This window comes from Haematobia irritans, chromosome 3, assembly GCF_050003625.1.
Source record: "Haematobia irritans isolate KBUSLIRL chromosome 3, ASM5000362v1, whole genome shotgun sequence".
Classification (NCBI taxonomy): Eukaryota; Metazoa; Arthropoda; class Insecta; order Diptera; family Muscidae; genus Haematobia; species Haematobia irritans.
Window position 1 is genome coordinate 118,445,367 of NC_134399.1, and position 20,589 is coordinate 118,465,955.

Genomic DNA, 20,589 nt, shown 5'->3' on the forward strand with positions numbered 1-20,589 from the left:
TTTGTCAACTATTATGGTGACATAGTCAACAACAATAATATATACTAAAATGAAAAACTATCACTTTTAATTAAAAAAAAAAAAAAAATACAAAAGTGTTGACTAAAGCAACGACAAAGTACTACTGATTCATTAGTTCCAATGTCTCCATATGGTTCCATATGTTAAGTACCATCTAGTCAGTAGTTCTACTGTCAATAGTGGATTTTCAATGACAAGCATATGTTAAATGTCTATAGCAAAATACATTTTGAGGGGTATACTTTGTAGTAGTACTGGTGACATGGTTAGTAGTAATTCACTACAGTTTCACTATTGACATTTCCTACAGGGTTGTTTTAAATAGCTGACGCACGTTTCGTGTTTTGTTTCTCAGTTTGGCATACAATTTAACCATGAATCAAATTTTATGGTTATCGCGCGCTTATCGAAAAATCAAATTCCCATCAACAATTACATTTATTATACAGATAGATCAGGTAGCCCTCCGGATGACTGAGAAATGAGCGAAGGAGCATGGTCTAGGAGTAAATCCTGCAAAGACAGATCTAGTCATATACTGCAAAGAACGGAAAATTCGCACGGTTAAGTCCGTCGCCTTAGGAGGTATTGAAATTCCATTTGGTGTGAGTGCAAAATACATTGGGGTTAAGAAGAAGGCTATAAGAAGAAGTTCCCTTGTCATTGAGCTAAGAGAGAAGTTCACCACTTGCAGTATCACAATGGTCTGAATATTCTAAGTCTAACGTAACCTTGTCCATTTTGTGTTATGGGTCACTCATTCTGAAGAGAAACCTCCAAATTTCTTCCAACTGGAAACCAAACCTACCATGATAACCACTAAAAAAGATAAAATGAACACTTAAGTTTCCACGGTTGAAATGTAGACCAAAGTCGTAGTGATTGAACTGAAGGTGGAAGTCTCAATAGTTGAATAGTAGACAAAAGTGTCAGTGTCTGAACTATACACTGAAATCTCTGTGATTGCACTTCACATTGAAATCTCAGTGATTGAACTGCATAATGAAGCTCCATGATGTATCTGTGTAAATGTAATTTGGGTCATTATATTGTCAGTCATTGGACACAGAGTAACCGTTGAGCGATTTCAAATCGAAATCGCCATAAGTAGTTATACTGCAATTGAATTGCAGGACGAATTCTTTGTGTCTAAGCAGTATAACAGGTTGGCTGATAAGTCCCCGGTCTAACAAAGAAAAACACATTTTTTTTGTCAAAATTTGTTTTTATTATTCAACATAGTTCCCTTCAAGAGCGATACAACGATTATAACGACCTTCCAAATTTTTTGATACCATTTTGGTAGTATTCCTTCGGTTTTGCCTCAGTTTCGGCGATCACCTCTTCATTGCAGCCAAATTTTTTCCCTGCGAGCATCCTTTTGAGGTCTAAGAACAAGAAAAGTCGCTGGGGGGCCAGATCTGGAGAATACGGTGGGTGGGGAAGCAATTCGAAGCCCAATTCATGATTTTTTGCCATCGTTCTCAATGACTTGTGACACGGTGCGTTGTCTTGGTGGAACAACACTTTTTTCTTCTTCATATGGGGCCGTTTTGCCGCGATTTCGACCTTCAAACGCTTCAATAACGCCATATAACAGTCACTGTTGATGGTTTTTCCCTTCTCAAGATAATCGATAAAAATTATTCCATGCGCATCCTAAAAAACAGAGCCCATTACTTTGCCAGCGAACTTTTGAGTCTTTCCACGCTTCGGAGACGGTTCACCGGTCGCTGTTCACTCAGCCGACTGTCGATTGGACTCAGGAGTGTAGTGATGCAGCCATGTTTCATCCATTGTCACATCACGACGGAAAAACTCGGGAGTATTACGAGTTAACAGCTGCGAACACCGCTCAGAATCATCAACACGTTGTTGTTTTTGGTCAAATGTGAGCTCGCGCGGCACCCATTTTGCACAGAGCTTTCGCATATCCAAATATTGATGAATGAAATGACCAACACGTTCCTTTGATATCTTTAAGGCCTCTGCTACCTCGATCAACTTCATTTTATGGTCATTCAAAATCATTTAATGGATTTTTTTGATGTCTTCGTCGGTAACCACTTCTTTCGGGAGTCCACTGCGTTCACCGTCCTCCGTCCTCATTTCACCACGGTTGAATGTTGCATACCAATCAATTATTGTTGATTTCCCTGGGGCAGAGTCCGGAGACTCATTATCAAGCCAAGTTTTTGCTTCCACCGTATTTTTTCCCTTCAGAAAACAGTATTTTATCAAAACACGAAATTCCTTTTTTTCCATTTTTTTTCGCAATAACAAAAGTTGCTTCACAAAAGACGCTCTATCTCACAAACTAATTGACTTACAGACGTCAAATTTTGACACGAATCATTTGAAGGTTGGTACTATATAAAAATAATATGCATTTAATACTAGCGACGTCATCTATGTGTCAGACCGGGGACTTATCAGTCAACCTGTTATTTCGATAGAAAATTTTGTCAAAATTTTATTTCTATAGAACGTTTTCGACCGCAAAATGGTTGGATAGACGGGCGTTTCGGAACTATCTTTTTATTCCCTTACGTCGAAAATATAACAACCTGCAAAAAATCGACACCTCAGCAAGCGGATGATGCGTTCTGGATGCATGTTTTGCAGATACCTCTATAAGAGTGGCAAAGTACTTGGACAATTGGTTGAAACGAACGCAATAGTGTAGAGATTTCAATGGAGAATATTTTGAAAACACTAGAGCGACAACCCTCGTACTTATCTTAATTATACCCTTCACCACTACTGTAGTACAGGGTATAATAAGTTTGTGCATTTGTATGTAACGCCAAGAAGGAAAAGTCTGAGACCCATCGTTTAGTATACCGATCGTCTTAGAATTAAATTCTGAGTCGATTTAGCGATGTCCGTCTGTCTGTCTGTCTGTCTGTCCGTCTGTCTGTCTGTTGATGTATTTTTGTGTGCAAAGTACAGCTCGCAGTTTTAGTCCGATTGTCCTAAAATTTGGTATAGGGTCCTGTTTCGGCTCAAAGACGATCCCTATTGATTTTGGAAAAAATCGGTTCAGATTTAGATATAGCTGCCATATATATTTTTCACCGATCTGGTCATAATTGGCGTGTGTATCAACCGATCTTCCTCAAATTCCGTACATCCGAATATTTTCTGAGTCTCGAAAAACTTGCAAAATATCAGCCAAATCGGTTCAAATTTAGATATAGCTCCCATATATAGCTTTCGCCTGATTTACACTCATTTGCCCACAGAGGCCAAGTTTTTGCTCCGATTTAGTTGAAATTTTGCACAGGGAGTAGAATTATCATTATAGCTATGCGTGCCAAATTTGATTGAAATCGGTTCAGATTTAGATATAGCTCCCATATATAGCTTTCGCCCGATTTACACTCAAATGACCACAGAGGCCAATTTTTTGCTCCGATTTAGTTGAAATTTTGCACAGGGAGTATAATTAGCATTGTAGCTATGCGTGCCAAAGTTGGTTGACATCGGTTCAGATTTAGATATATCTCCCATATATAGCTTTCGCCCGATTTACACTCATATGACCACAGAGGCCAATTTTTTGCTCCGATTTAGTTGAAATTTTGCACAGGGAGTAGAATTAGCATTGTAGCTATGCGTGCCAAATTTGGTTGAAATCGGTTCAGATTTAGATATATCTCCCATATATAGCTTTCGCCCGATTTACACTCATATGACCACAGAGGCCAATTTTTAACTCCGATGTAGTTGAAATTTTGCCATATAGATTTAAGCATTATCTCACCAGAAATATCTCAATATTTTGAATGGAATATCTGTAATGATATCCACGGAAGCGACCATTACCCGATATTAATCAAATACAATGGGGTTTCCCCTTCATTTCAAAGAAGACCCACATGGAATGTTAGGAAAGCTAGATGGGACGAATTTAAATGTCTATTCCCAGTGCATTTAGAAACCTTTTCCGACATAGATGATATGGAAAATTATATTGCTACCACCATTATTCAATCAGCAGAACGAGCTATACCTCTTAGAAAACCAGAACGTAGTAGGAAGGAAGTCCCATGGTGGAATAATACCATAAAGATATTAGTAAAGGAGAGAAGGAGGCTTTTGAAACAATTTAAAAGAAATGTAACACAGGAGAACCTAGAAAGGTACAAACAGATAAAATATGAACTACGTAAGGAAATAAGAAGAAGTCGCAGGGAATCGTGGTTGCAATTCGTTGAAAGTATAAATCTTCGAACATCATCTACGGATGTATTCAGAAAAATTAAGGCATTAAATGGTTCTTCGAATTACAACCAAAATAACGCTATATATGATCAGGATATTCTAATAACGGATAGAAACCAAATAGCAGATGTAATGGCTAGTAACTTTGAGAATAACTCCTCATCGAGGAATTTCTCGTTGAAATTTAGGAGATACATTGCGAGAAAGGATTTTAAAGTTAACACGGTCAATAATTCAGAGGCATATAATGAGAAATTCTCTCTGATCGAACTAAAATCAGCCTTGCGAAGTTGTAAAGGGTCATCCCCAGGACCGGATAATATTCGCTATGAGATGATAAAGAACTTAGAGGAGGCATCACTGCAATACTTATTAGATTTTTATAACCTCATCTGGACACATCAGGTATTTCCAAGAAATTGGGGAAAATCATTAGTTATACCAATCCTTAAACCTGGAAAGGATAGTACAGATAAGAATAGTTATAGACCGATTTCTCTCACAAACTGTCTTTGCAAACTATTAGAAAGAATGGTCAACAAAAGATTAGTTTGGTACCTGGAAAAAAACAATATATTAGATGTTAACCAATCTGGGTTTAGGCAAAATAGATGTACTGTTGATAATCTGGCCATTCTACACTCCGATATAATGGAGAACTTTTCATATGGAAAAGATGTTATAGCTATATTTTTTGACATTCGACGAGCTTACGACTCACTGTGGAGAAAACTTGTATTTGAGAAACTAAATGTCTCAGAAATTAAGGGTAACATGGCGGCATTCATTTCAAACTTTTTAAAGGATCGAACATTTTGTTGTTTAATAGGAAACACTTACTCCAATTATTTCAACACAAGGATCCGTCCTGAGTGTGACCCTTTTTCTTCTTGCTATTAATTCAGTCTTCATGAATATAACTAAGGGGGTTAAAGCCCTACTTTATGCCGATGATCTGGTCATCTATTCTTCGGGTAGAAAGATATCCACTATATTTAAAAGAATTCAAAATACCATCAAGAAACTTGAGTCTTGGAGTGACATTACTGGGTTTCAGTTCCACCAGGAAAAGACCGTAGGCATAAAGTTTTCCAGGCGTAGAAAGAGTGGATTTCCAGACGATATACGATTAACCCTTTATGGAGAAGAAATTACATTTGTCGATAGGCACAAATTTTTAGGCGTAACTTTTGATGAAAAACTCACATTCCAACATCACATCCGAAATATAAAAGCTAAGGCAAACGCAAAACTTAACATAATAAAAATGCTAAGATGCTCCAAATTTGGTTCCGATCAGCAGTCACTTCTTAGGATATTAACATGCGTAGTATTGCCAACTATAGACTATGCTTCCATAATATATTCATCCGCCTCGGATTATCATTTAAAAGATCTTAACCCCATACTGAATACAGGAATACGTTTAGCCACAGGAGCTTTTAGAACTAGTCCAGCAGTAAGCCTACAAGTACTGGCGTTCTGCCCTCCATTAGATCTACGGAGACTAAAACAATTGCTGTTATATACTCTTAAAATATTATCTCTGAAAGACCACCCATTTAATAAAATGATGGCAAATGAACACAAAATCAAAAAACTGACATCCAAACCAAAGAGATATCGACCCCTGTATATGAATGCTCATAATGAATTCTCTAAAATTTTACAAAAATATTACATTGGCAAATCTAAAATAGAAATTACAAAAGTATCTGATATGGCTCCATGGTTACTTTCGAATCCATCTGTGAATTTCGAACTAGCTTTTTGCAAAAAGAACGAAATGCTCCCTGTTGAAATTCAACAACGTTTCTGAGAGATAATTAATGACAAATACAAGGGCTACCTGATCTTTTACACAGATGGATCAGTTATGAATGAAAAGTCTGGATTTGCATTTGTAGGAGAGAATCTATCTACCAAAAGGCGCTTATTTAATTTCTCATCCATCTATACGTGTGAGCTTCTTGCAATTAGGGCTTGCATAGAGTCAATTAGTCACAAGTATACGGGACGAAAAATAGTTATAATGTCGGACAGTAGGAGTGCACTGGAAGACATAAGCAACCCTTTTAGTAGGAACAATATAATAAACCAGCTACGCAATCTCATATCTAAATATACACATAATGAAATAAACTTTATGTGGATTCCAAGCCACGTAAATTTGACAGGAAATGAACTGGCTGATCGGCTAGCAAAAGAGGCACTAATGGATGCTGTGGATCCTACCTTTCACTTTCAACATAACGATTTCAAAAGATATATCAAGAAATACATTATTGACCAGTGGAATGATATATGGACAAATGATAATCAAACAAAACTATTTAAAATCCAAAACCACATCTCTCAAGGTTACAAACAAGCCAGTTTACCAAGAAATGACTTAATCAAATTTAATAGATTAAGAATTGGACATTGTTTATTAACACATAGATATATTATTGAGAAATTACCACCTCCTCAATGTGTATGTGGGCAAACTTTAACAATATTTCATATATTTAATCAATGTTTGAACTATGAAGACAAAAGGAATCGTTATAAAATCAATGATATTTCGGTACTCGCAAATGAAAATAACTATAAGAATATAAAACAATTTTTGGTGGATATTGATGTGTATAAGTCGATTTGAAAGTAAATTCAAAATAATTTTGAAATGTATATAATTATCTGGATATCTGAACTATTTTAAGAAATTTATATATAGTTGCGGGTCTATATAACCTATTTGTGTTGGGCCCTTTTAAACCATAAATAAAAAAAAAAATATATCTCCCATATATAGCTTTCGCCCGATTTACACTCATATGACCACAGAGGCCAATTTTTAACTCCGATTTAGTTGAAATTTTGCACAGGGAGTAGAATTAGCATTGTAGCTATGCGTGCCAAATTTGGTTGAAATCGGTTCAGATTTAGATATATCTCCCATATATAGCTTTCGCCCGATTTACACTCATATGACCACAGAGACCAATTTTTAACTCCGATTTAGTTGACATTTTGCACAGGGAGTAGAATTAGCATTGTAGCTATGCGTGCCAAATTTGGTTGACATCGGTTCAGATTTAGATTTAGCTCCCATATATATGTTTTTCTGATTTCAACCAACATTTTCCTTGTAAAATCGCCACTGCTTAGTCGAAAAGTTTTAAAAATGACTCTAATTTTCCTAAACTTCTAATACATATATATCGAGCGATAAATCATAAATAAACTTTTGAGAAGTTTCCTTAAAATTGCTTCAGATTTAAATGTTTCCCATATTTTTTTTTTACTAAAATTGTGTTCCACCCTAGTGCATTAGCCATCTTAAATGTTGAGTCTATAGATTTTGTAGAAGTCTATCAAATTTTGTCCAAATCGAGTGATATTTAAATGTATGTATTTGGGACAAACCTTTATATATAGGCCCCAACACATTTGACGGATGTGATATGGTATCGAAAATTTAGATCTACAAAGTGGTGCAGGGTATAATACAGTCGGCCCCGCCCGACTTTAGACTTTCCTTACATGTTTTATAATACACACGAAATGCACAAAATAAATTAACCGAAAATTCGTATGTTCTATACGGGTTTTGAATTGTAAAAAGGTTTCATTTGAACAGAAAATGGTTCCATTCGAATTGAAAAAAAGTTTCATTTCATTTGAAAAAGGACTCATTTAATACGAAAATATTCTCATTTGGTTTTGTTAAGGTTTCATTTGAAGTGAAAATGCTAGCAAATATTCATCCTCACACACCTACACAGATAAAAGGTCTCATCAATTTTGTTTGTTGTTCTTTTTTTTCATGAGTGTAAAGCTTAACACGTTGTGATGGCACATATGGTATTGTTTTTTGCTTTTCTTACTCGTGAGAAACGGAAATATAAACAAACATGTCAAAAGTGTGCTAGTTGTTCTGACATGCCGGCCCATGGGCAAACACTGCAATACCAAGAGGAGAAAAAAAATGCCACTAAAAATGATTTTCCTTTCTTATGGAACGTTGGAGGATTTTTGGTCATAAACTTTCACAGATGCTAGCGACTTTATAAAAAACCAAAAAGTCATGTCATTTCTACGGAAATCTCATGAGCTTAAAGGCTTAAGCGCTATGTCGGAATATAGGATCTTGTCATATGACCTCCAAGAGTTGTTCAATAGCAACATGGGAACATATATGTCCACAATCCTTATTGTATTGAGACTATGACATTCACGGAATGACAAGGGAGTGCCGTATTATAAGGTAAATTCTAGGTAATGATCTGGAAGAATACCGTTGGGATTTGCCACATTATATTGTAGGTAACTGACGTTCGTTTCTCTTGAAGTGGTAAGAACATAAGTCATGTGCACTTTTATAGCCATCATATGAATGACATTGGACAATAATGTCCAAAGGAATATTGACTTCCATTCGATTTCTATCAAATGATTGTAGGTTAAAAGTGTTCTATGAATTTTGTATGCCTGACAATAGCGAAGTATTAAATAATCGTTAAAAGAGTATGATTTTTTTCAATTAAAGATAGTGTTTGGAGTTTCAAAATGTAAAAGCATTCAATACCCTGAATACGAATTAATTTATATAGAAACACTAGCGTAAAACACTAGCGGCCCGCTTCGCTGCGCCTTCCGAAGCGTATTTGGAGGAATATTTTGCGTTAACTTAGCCAACTATATCCTTCGTGCTGAAAACAAATTCGAAAAGATTTTTCGTTTATAGGTACAAATACGGCGGAAGAGGGTGTACCTTCTTCTATATTTCTTGTGAATTTTAAGTGTGGTTTGTCAAGGAAAGGTATCCTTCTCCTCAACATATCTGAAAATTAAGCACTATATTATAATAACATACAAAGAATTACTGTTTCACATCCAATAAATCGGAAAAAGCAAAAATGCTGCTGACATTTCTGAAGGTTTAAAAGCTTCTCTAAGTGGTTTCACTGCAATGTGGAACGCCGTTCGGATCGGTTATAAAAAGGAGGTCCTTTGTCATTGAGCTTAACATGGAATCGGGCAGCACTCAGTGATAAGAGAGAATTTCACCAATGTGGTATCACAATGGACTGAATAGTCTAAGTGAGCCTGATACATCGGTCTGCCAATCACGAAATTAATTGATCCAATTAATTTTTTAATTGAAATGTCTTCAATCACAGAAATAATAGTCTCAATTAAAAACAATTAAAAGACAATTAAAAAATTAATTGATCCAATTGAAAAATTAATTGATACCATTAAGTTTTGTGATTGATTTTTATTTCAATTAAAAAATTTGTTGAATCAATAAAATTTTTAATTGAATATTTTTATAAAGGGTGATACTATCAAAATTTAGTCAAGGGAAAACGCGTGTAAATCGGTGAAATCGTTTATTTAAAAAATCAAATCAGCAGTTTTTTTGGTCTTCTTTAGGTTCCGCTTGACAATAGCCCAGTATTTCTCAATTGGGCGGAGCTCTGGCGTGTTGGGAGGGTTCTTGTCCTTGGGAACCACCTGCACGTTGTAGGCGGCGTACCACTCCATGGCCTTTTTACCGTAATGGCAAGATGCCAAATTCGGCCAAAACAGTACGGAACAACCGTGTTTCTTCAGGAAAGGCAGCAGACGTTTATTCAAACACTCTTTCACGTACATTTCTTGGTTGACAGTCCCGAATGCTGCTTTTCAAGCCACAGGTACAGATGGCTTGCCAAACCAGATATTTCTTTGCGAACTTTGACAGTTTTATGTGCTTGAAAATATCTGCCATATAAAACTCCTGTCCCGGAAGCTGCTTGTAGTCGGCTTTGACGTAGGTTTCGTCGTCCATTACCACGCAGTCAAACTTCGTCAGCATCGTCGTGTCCGGGAACGCGCTTTGGCCGTCGTATTTTGTTTATCATCACGATTTGGAGTCACTACCTTCTTGTAAGTCGATAGTCCGGCTCGTTTTTTGGCTCGATGCACGGTTGTAGACGATACACCCAGCTTATTTGCGGCATCTCGGAGAGAGAGGTTAGGGTTTCGCTTGAAACTACCGGCAACTCTCTTTGTCGTCTCAGCGGCTTCCGGTTTTCGCTTTCCCCCCGATCCAGATTTCCTGGCTGTCGACAAACGTTCCCCAAACACTTTAATTACATTTGTAACGGTTGATTTGGCAACTTTTAGCGATTTTGCCCGCTTTGCGTGCGAGTAGCTTGGATTTTCGCGATGCGCAAGCAAAATTTTGATACGCTGCTTTTCTTGCTTGGACGGCATTTTGACAACTGAAGAGGGAATTCCAAAATCAAAATAGGAGCAACATTCTACACACACACTTTCAAAATGAGGGATGCTCAGGTTTTTTAAATGCAAAATTGAATGAAATACGTCAAGTTTATATTGACCAAATTTTGACCGTATCACCCTTTAAGTGAGCCTGATATATCGGTCTGCCAATCAAGAAATTAATTGATCCAATTAATTTTTTAATTGAAATGTCTTTAATCACAGAAATAATAGTATCAATTAAAAACAATTGAAAGTCAATTAAAAAAATAATTGATACTATTTAGTTTTGTGATTGATTTTTGTTTCAATTAAACATTTTTTTGAATCAATTAAATTTTTAATTGAATATTTTTATACCCACCACCATAGAATGGTGTTAAGTTTGTCATTCCGTGTGTAACACGGACTATATAAAGTATATATTTTCTTGATCAGGGAGAAATTCTAAGACGATATAAGTACGTCCGTCTGTCTGCGTGTCTGGAATCACGCTACAGCCTTCAATAATGGCGCTATCGTCCTGAAATTTTGCACAGATTCGTTTTTTGTTTGCAGGCAGGTCAAGTTCGAAGATGGGATATATCGGTCCAAGTTTTGATATAGTCTCCATATAAACCGACTTCCCGATTTGGGGTCCTGGGCTTATAAAAACCGTAGGTTTATCCAATTTGCCTGAAATTGAACATCTGGAGGTATTTTAGGACCGTAAAAAGGTGTGCCGAAAATGGTGCCTATCAGTCCATGTTTTGGTATAGCCCCCATATAGATTTTGCTTCTTGAGCGTCTAGAAACTGTATTTTCTATCCGCTTTGCCTGAAATTGAAAACCTGGAAGTATTTTTGGATCTTAAAGAGGTGTGCCGAAAATGGTCCGTATCGGTCCATGTTTTGGTATAGCCGCCATATAGACCGATCTCCCGATTTTTATTCTTGGGCTTGTATAAACTGTATTTATTACCCAATTTGCCTGAAATTAGAAATCTAGAGGTAATTTAGGATCATAAAGAGGTGTGCCGAAAATGGTCCGTATCGGTCCCATATAGACCGATCTCCCGATTTTTATTCTTGGGCTTGTATAAACTGTATTTATTACCCAATTTCCTGAAATTGGAAATCTAGAGGTATTTTGGGACCATAAAAAGGTGTGCCGAAAATGGTGCCTATCGGTCCATGTTTTGGTATAGCCCCCATATAGATTTTGCTTCTTGAGCGTCTAGAAACTGTATTTTCTATCCGCTTTGCCTGAAATTGAAAATCTGGAAGTATTTTTGGATCTTAAAGAGGTGTGCCGAAAATGGTCCGTATCGGTCCATGTTTTGGTATAGCCGCCATATAGACCGATCTCCCGATTTTTATTCTTGGACTTGTATAAACTGTATTTATTACCCGATTTGCCTGAAATTCGAAATCTAGATGTATTTTAGGATCATAAAGAGATGTGCCGAAAATGGCCCGTATCGGTCCATGTTTTGGTATAGCCGCCATATAGACCGACCTCCCGATTTTTATTCTTGGGCTTGTATAAACTGTATTTATTACCCAATTTGCCTGAAATTAGAAATCTAGAGGTATTTTGGGACCACAAATAGGTGTGCCGAAATTGAGGTGTATCGGTCCATTTTTTGGTATAACCCCCATATAGACCGATCTCCCGATTTTACTTCTTGGGCGTCTAGAGACTATATTTTCTAGCCGATTTGCTTAAAATTGGAAATCTAGAGGTATTTTAAGATCACAAATAGGTGTGTCGCAAATGGTGCCTATCGGTCCATGTTTTGGTATAGCCCCCATATAAACCGATCTTCCGACTTTATTTCTTGGGCTTCCAGAATCCGTAGTTTTTATTCAATTTGCCGGAAATTAGAAATCTAGAGGTATCTGGTATAGCACCCGTATAGATCTAACTCCCGAATTTATTTCTAGGACTTCTGGAATCCGGCTGACACAAATAGGTCAGCCGAATATGGTGTGTGTCTACCCATGTTTTGGACCGATCTCCAGATTTAACAAAATGTAAATATACTGGAATTTTAGACCCGCAAAAATATGTATCGCATTTATTTTACCGGTCCGTTTGATAGTATGAAATAACACGAAAATTAAAAATTTTCAAAATACTGGATTTATAAAAATTTTGTCAAAACTTTATTTCTATAGAAAATTTTCTGAAAATTTTATTTTTGCAGAACATTTTGTCAAAATTTTTTTTCTATAGAAAATTTTTTCCAAATCTTATTTCTATAGAAAATTTTGTCAAAATTGTATTTCTATCAAATAAAATTTGTCAAAATTTTATTCGATAGAAAATTTTGTTAAATTTTATCCCTGTAGAAAATTTTGTCAAAATTTTATTCCTGTAGAAAATGTTATCAAAATTTTATTTCTATAGCAAATTTTCTCAAAATTTTATTTTTATAGAAAATTTCGTCAAAATTTTATTTCTATAGAAAATCTTGGCAACATTTTATTTCTATAGAAAATTTTGGCAACATTTTATTTCTATAGAAAATTTTGTAAAAATTTTATTCGATAAAAAATTTTGTTAAATCTTATCCCTGTAGAAAATATAGCAAATTGCTCAAAATTGTATTTTTATAGAAAATTTTGTTAAATTTTATCCCTGTAAAAAATTTTGTCAACATTTTATTTCTATAGGAAATTTTGTTAAAATTGTATTTATACAGAAAAAATTTTCAAAATTTTATTTCTGTAGAAAAATTTGTCAAAAATTTATTTCTATAGAAAATTTTGTCAAAATTTTATTCCTGTAGAAAATTTTGTTAACATTTTAGCATTGTAGAAAATTTTGTCAAAATTTTAGCCCTGTAAAAAATTTTGTCAAAATTTTAGTCCTGTAGAAAATTTCGTCAAAATTTTATTTCTATAGAAATAAAATTTTGAGAAAATTTTATTTCTATAGAAAATTTTATTTCTTTAGAAAAATTTGTCAAAATTTTATTTCTATAGAACATTTTTTCAAAACTTTATTTCTATAGAAATTTTTTTTTCAAAATTTTATTTCTATACAAAATTGTGTCAAAATTTTATTTCTATAGAAAATTTGGTCAAAACTTTATTTCTATAGAAAATTTTTTCAAAATTTGATTTCTATAAAAAATTTTGTAAACATTTTATTTCTATAGAACGTTTTCGACCGCAAAATGGTTGGATGGACGGGCGTTTCGGAACTACCAGATCCCTCATCGGCATCCTCTACGGGCAGCAAAATTATATAGCAATTATCTGAAACAAAGGTCTTTTGTTAGTCGATTTTGCCTTTACCCGCTAGTGCCCAATCCCGCCTTTAGGCGGGCTTTATTTAATAAGGAAGCTTTTAGTAAAATACACCTTAAGACAACAAAAATGGGTAAAATAAAAAGAAAACTTAGTTGAAACTATTCAAGAGGCTTTGCAGCATATACTGAATTTTACCGTATAAATTTTTCTTGTTTAGTTTTCTTGCTTATGTGTCGTTAACATTGAAAATTTAATCAGCTGGCAAAAAATTGGGGCATTAGAGGGTTAATCATTGATCTGTTGTTTAAGCTACTCTTGTAGCATGGTTTTAAGCTGAAATAAAAATTTTTTATTTCTATAGAAAATCTGGTCAAAATTTTATTTATATTTTATTTTTATATAAATTTGAAACACCTCTTACACGGACGAAAACGACTGTGCTTGGGTTTAAAAATTATATGTTTGGAACTCAAATTTTTAAACACAATATTTTTAAGTGGAGGCATAAACTCGCATAAAATGTTTGTGACATCTATGTTAATTTGTTAGAACATATTATGGTTGGGACATAACAGGTTTGTAAATATAATATGCTTAGATGGAAACATGTATTAATTTAGAAATAGCCTATAAACATATATGTGTTTAGAAAGATAGACCTAGAGAGTATGTTACAAGTAAAATAATGGAAGTAACCAATTGACGCCTTAAAAATATATCCACACAAAGAAAAATTCATTAAATTTTTTTTCTACCAGTGTATGCCCTAAGGTGAAACATAATATGTTTGAATAATACAAAGAATATTTTGTTTGGACCAATCCTGAAAATATATATGCTTGAAGTAAAATGTGTTTGGGGTACATGTTACAGAAGCGATTTTTTTTGAGGGTGTAGTTGAAGAGATATGCTTTGCAAAATCTACCAAAACATCAAGAATACTACCAATCCACCAAAAAAAAAAATCAAAAATTTTTGGTAGTATTCTACCGTGGCAACCGTGCCACAAAATTCTGTGATGAATTCAGTTTTTATCGGTTAATTTGTTTGACAAAACCTCTATGTAGACCGATATTCCGATAATAGAATAGATTTCACATCAAGGCATTATTTCCTCATTTACTTGCACGTTTACACGAGAACTTAACGGTTGCTGTAAAACTCAAACAAAAATGGTTCTTCTAAATCTACAGATCTCAACAGAGTGAGGATATTTATTTTAGCTTACTGACTTACAGCCTTATCAAATTTTAGTGACATTTTTTATGACAAGGAAAAAGTTTACGGTGTTGAACTCTCGCCCTTTCAATGTGGGTGTATACTCCATTCTTCAAAAATGATGTCACAATTATAAATTCTTCGAAATGTCTTCCGATGGAAAGTGATTCATGTCCTTGAAAAGTATTTCCCATATCGTTGTTGAATAATTTGTTGTAGACTCTTTAAGATACTGCTGGCTTATTATGCAAAATGTGCAAACTTTAAAGAAAAATTCTTTATGGTGTGCTCATATGTTCTTTAAAGGCAAAAATCATGTTGCCCATGGCTTTTAGTTAACCTTCACATTGGCAGACAGAAATTTCAATTGTCTGGGGGAACACAATGCAGTGTGATTTCAACCGCGAAACCATCACACACATCCCACACACTCGTCCACACATTGTGATTGTTATCATTGCCGCCATTCCAACTCTTCCAACAATTGTAAAAGCATTTTCCGTACTTTTTTTCCCCGGCGAAGTGGTTGGAAACAACAAAGACGACAGCCTCGGTATTTAACCGGTCTTTATGATTGTTATGTTGTTGGCTATGTCCCTTAGCATCCTTTTCTCGTGTTTTATTTTTTTTTCTCTCTTGCAAAATCAAAGATACAAAAAAAAAGAGGAAAGGAATGTAGACGGTTTTTGATGTGTTTGTGTTGCTACATATTCCACAATTGTACTATTGATAAGTGGTTTTTAGTTTTAAATGTCGATAACCGGATATGTGAGAATCAAATGAAATTTGATGGTCCCAAATAAACATCTTCTATGTAGCAATCTAAACGTGTACCATAGAAACATCAACGAAACGAAAATTGCACTCTCAGGAACAAATTATCAATAGGCATAGTGTAATCAAATAAAAAAGTCGTCATTTTAAAATTTCCAAAATTATATTTTTCAAAATTCTATTCGACCTTTCGACTTTTTGGAAAAATAGGAAAACTCTTTCGACTTCAAAAAAGTCGACCTTTTTCCGGTCTTATTTTTTTAATTCAAACAAGTAAGGAAAGTCTAAAGTCGGGCGGGCCGACTATATTATACCCTGCACCACTTTGTAGACCTAATTCTCGATACCATATCACGTCCGGCAAATGTGTTGGGTGCTATATATAAAGATTTGTCCCAAATACATACATTTAAATATCACGCGAATTGGACAGCAAGACTTTTACAAATTCTATAGACTCATAATTTAAGTTGGTTAATGCACTAGGGTGGAACACAATATTTGTAAAAAAATATATGAAACATTTAAATCTGAAGAAATTTTAAGAAAACTTCGCAAAAGTTTATTTATGATTTATCGCTCGACGTTAGAAGTTTAGGAAAATTAGAGTCATTTTTGCAACTTTTCCACTAAGCAGTGGCGATTTTACAAGGAAAATGTTGGTATTTTGACCATTTTTGTCATTTTTCGAAATCGGAAAAACATATATATGGGAGCTATATCTAAATCTGAACCGATTTCAATCAAATTTGGCACGCATAGCAACAATGCTAATTCTACTCCCTGTGCAAAATTTCAACTAAATCGGAGTTAAAAAATTGGCCTCTGTGGTCATATGAGTGTAAATCGGGCGAAAGCTATATATGGGAGATATATCTAAATCTGAACCGATTTCAACCAAATTTGGCACGCATAGCTACAATGCTAATTCTACTCTCCTGTGCAAAATTTCAAATAAATCGGAGCAAAAAAATTGGCCTCTGTGGTCATATGAGTGTAAATCGGGCCAAAGCTATATATGGGAGCTATATCTAAATCTGAACCGATTTCAAACAAATTTGGCACGCATAGCTATAATGCTAATTCTACTCCCTGTGCAAAATTTCAACCAAATTGGGTAAAACTCTGGCTTCTGGGACCGTATTAGTCCATATCGGGCGAAAGATATATATGGGAGCTATATCTAAATCTGAACCGATTTCAATAAAATTTGGCACACTTGACTATAGTACTAATTGTTTCTTCTTGGGCAAAATTTTAAGCAAATTAGGGTAAAACTCTGGCTTCTGGGGCCATATAAGTCCATATCGGGGCGAAATATATATATGGGAGCTATATCTAAATCTGAACCGATTTCTTCCAAAATCAATAGGGTTCTATTCTGAGCCAAAACACATACTTTTGCCAAATTTGAAGCCGATTGGACTAAAACTGAAATCTAGACTTTGATTACAAAAATGTGTTCACGGACAGACGGACAGACATCGCTATATCGACTCAAGAGCCCACCCTGAGCAAGACATCTCGTCTCCTTCTGGGTGTTGCAAACATATGCACTAACTTATAATGCCCTGTTCCACATTGTGGAGCAGGGTATAAAAAAATGACTTACATTTTCTGAGCTCTACGGTTACCAACTTTTCGAGTTTTCAACATTTTCGTTAAAAAGTTGTTTTTTTTTTTAATTTCGAAAAGGTGAAAAAACTTAACAAGTCGGTTTAACCGAAGCTTTAAAAATATAAAAAGTTGAAAAGTCGATTTTCCCAAATTTTGAAAGCCCGCAGCTCAAAAAAAAAACAAAATCGATTTTTTTTTTCAATTTTTCAAAGAGTCTAAAAATCGAGTTTTTCGTTTCTTTGAAAAAGTCAAAAAATTGAATTAAACAAAAATCGACTTTTCGCCGCTTTAAATTTCTGAGATGCGGTTAAACGAAATTTCGAATTTTCAACTTTTCTTAAATATTGAAAAATTTTAATTTTAAAATTTTTTTATTTATAATTATATATAATTTTAGCCGTTCTTTCTAGTTTTTTTTTTTAATACGGAAAATCTACGTTTTCGATTTTTTTTTAATTTTTTGAGTTTTGAGCAGAATTTTCGAGTTCGATTTTAACAAATCTTTTTTTAATTTTTTTAAGGTGCGGTTCTTCAAAATTTGAAAAATTTTTTAGTATGCGGGTAAACCGACTTTTAGAATTTTTCGACTTATTCACAATTTGGAAAAATTCGACTTTTTGAAATTTTTTTGAAGCTATGTTACTTTTCTCATTTAAAATCAATTTCTTAATTTTTTGAGTTCGTTGTTTTTTCAAAATTTGGGAAAAAATTTATTTACCTTTTAATTTTTTTTTGAGCTGCGGTTAAACCGACTCGGACAATTCAAAGCGGCGAAAAGACAATTTTTACAAGTTTTGAAAAAAGTCGATTTTCCACATTTTGAAGAAACTCAGCTCAAAAAGTCGACAAATTGAAAATTTTGTTTAACCGCAGCTCGCAAAATAAAAAAGTCAATTTTAGCGGATTTTGAAAATGTAAAAATCTCGACTAAAAGGCAGTTTAAACAAATTAAAACCCCAAAAAATCGATTTTTCTAATTTTGGAAAAGTCGAAATCTGGACAAGTCGGTGTAACCGCAGTTAACAAATTTAAAAAAAACCAATGGTATTTTTTCCAAAAAATTATATAAAACGATTTTGAAAATGTTGAGAACTCGGAAAGTCGTTTCAAAAAATTTAAGAAGTCGGAAAGTCGATTCTTTCAAATTGTGAATGAGTCGAAAATTCAGTTTAATAGCACCCTAAAAATTTTTAAAGTGGAATTTTTCAAATTTAGAAAAATCACAGCTCAAAAAATTAAACACAAAATTTTTAAATTTTTCAATAACTCGAAAATCCCGCAACTAAAAAATTTCAAAAAAAAAATCAATAAAGTTGATTTCCGAATTTTGAAAAAGTCAAAAACTCTGATAGCAGACAGCCCAAAAAATTAAAAAACTCGATTTTTCCAAAAAAAAAAAAAAGTTGAAAATTTGAAAATTTAAGAATTAAAATATTAAAAAAAATCAAAAAAAATCAAAAGGATTTTTTTTTAATTTTGAAAAAAAAAAACGCAGCTAAAAAAATTATAAACAATCGATTTTTAAAATGTCGAGAACTCGAAAAGTCGTTTCAAAAAACTTGAAATGTCGATTCTTTCAAATCGAAAAGTCGATTGAATCGCTTCCTAAAAATTTTAAAAGTTTCAAAAATTAAAAAACAATTTTTTTTTTTTAAATTCCATTTTTCCAAATAAACAAGTTCAGAATTCGAAAATTTAAGGATTAAAATATTAAAAAAATCAAAAAATCAAATTTCCTAAAAATTTTAAAAGTTTCAAAAAAATAAAAAACATTTTTTTTTAAATTTTGAAAAACTTGAAAATTTCGCAAATTTCCAAAAAAAAAAAAATTAAAAAGAAAATCGAGCTATTTTTTATTTTCCGAATTTTGAAAAAGTCCAAAATTCGACTAAAATACAGCTCAAATAATTGAAAAATTATATTTTTCCAAATGTAATTTTAAGCTGCGAAAAGTCGATTAATTCAAGCGTTCGAATTAAAAAAATGGAAAATTCGATTTTTAAACTTCATAAATTTTTTGATCTATTGTAGAAACGACATATCGAGTTTTCGACCCTTTGAAAAAATCGATTTTTATTTAGTTTTTTTGAGCTGTGGATTTTCAAAATTTTGGAAAATCTGCTTTCTACCTATTCAATTTTTATACCTGCGCCACACTGTGGAACAGGGTATTATAAGTTAGTGCATATGTTTGCAACATCCAGAAGGAGACGAGATAGACACATGGTGTCTTTGGCAAAAATGCTCGGGGTGGGCTCCTGAGTCGATATAGCCATGTCCGTCTGTCCGTGAACACATTTTTGTAATCAAAGTCTAGGTCGCAGTTTTAGTCCAATCGACTTCAAATTTGGCACAAGTATGTGTTTTGGCTCAGAATAGATATCTATTGATTTTGGAAGAAATCGGTTCAGATTTAGATATAGCTCCCATATATATATTTCGCCCGACATGGACTTATATGGCCCCAGTTTTTACCCTAATTTCTTAAAATTTTGCCCAAGAAGAACAATTAGTACTATAGTCAAGTGTGCCAAATTTTATTGAAATCGGTTCAGATTTAGATATAGCTCCCATATATATCTTTCGCCCGATATGGACTAATGCGGTCCCAGAAGCCAGAGTTTTTGGCAATTTTGAAATTTTGCATAGGGAGTAGAATTAGCATTGTAGCTATGCGTGCCGAATTTGGTTGAAATCGGTTCAGATTTAGATATAGCTCCAATATATAGCTTTCGGCCGATTTACACTCATATGACCACAGAGACCAATTTTTTGCTCCGATTTAGTTGAAATTTTGCACAGGGAGTAGGATTAGCATTGTAGCTATGCGTGCCGAATTTGGTTGAAATCGGTTCAGATTTAGATATAGCTCCAATATATAGCTTTCGGCCGATTTACTCTCATATGACCACAGAGGCCAATGTTTTGCTCCGATTTAGTTGAAATTTTTGCTCAGGGAGTAGAATTAGCATTGTTGCTATGCGTGCCAAATTTGGTTGAAATCGGTTCAGATTTAGATATATCTCCCATTTATAGCTTTCGCCCGATTTACACTCATATGACCACAGATGCCAATTTTTAACTCCGATTTAGTTGAAATTTTGCACAGGGAGAAGAATTAGCATTGTTTCTATGCGTGCCCATTTTGGTTGAAATCGGTTCAGATTTAGATATAGCTCCCATATATATGTTTTTCAGATTTCGACAAAAATGCTCAAAATACCAACATTTTCCT

The 20,589-nt window shown here is 34.0% G+C and overlaps 3 protein-coding genes across 4 annotated transcripts in view; all 3 read left to right on the forward strand.

The window, feature by feature from the left end:
* The window catches only part of LOC142228747 (uncharacterized), a 650,828-nt gene that overhangs the window by 73,223 nt on the left and 557,016 nt on the right, over nt 1–20,589 (forward strand). The window lies entirely within an intron of this gene.
* Nucleotides 1,024–6,067, forward strand: LOC142231154 (uncharacterized). The gene is made up of 4 exons (XM_075301772.1): nt 1,024–1,046; nt 1,091–1,186; nt 3,894–5,017; nt 5,154–6,067. Exons 1-4 carry the CDS (start codon nt 1,024–1,026, stop codon nt 6,065–6,067), a joined length of 2,157 nt encoding a protein of 718 aa, XP_075157887.1.
* On the forward strand, nt 6,125–6,892 carry LOC142231155 (uncharacterized). Its single transcript, XM_075301773.1, has one exon. It carries the CDS (start codon nt 6,125–6,127, stop codon nt 6,890–6,892), a length of 768 nt encoding a protein of 255 aa, XP_075157888.1.

Excerpts from the sequence above, each read along its gene's own strand:
- LOC142231155 (XM_075301773.1), top strand. The coding sequence starts at position 6,125 with ATGAATGAAAAGTCTGGATTTGCATTTGTAGGAGAGAATCTATCTACC.
- LOC142231154 (XM_075301772.1), top strand. The coding sequence starts at position 1,024 with ATGAAGCTCCATGATGTATCTGT. Across the intron at positions 1,047-1,090 it reads AAGCTCCATGATGTATCTGT|AGTAACCGTTGAGCGATTTC; the intron begins GTAAATGTAATT and ends CATTGGACACAG. Across the intron at positions 1,187-3,893 it reads GTGTCTAAGCAGTATAACAG|AAGACCCACATGGAATGTTA; the intron begins GTTGGCTGATAA and ends TTCATTTCAAAG.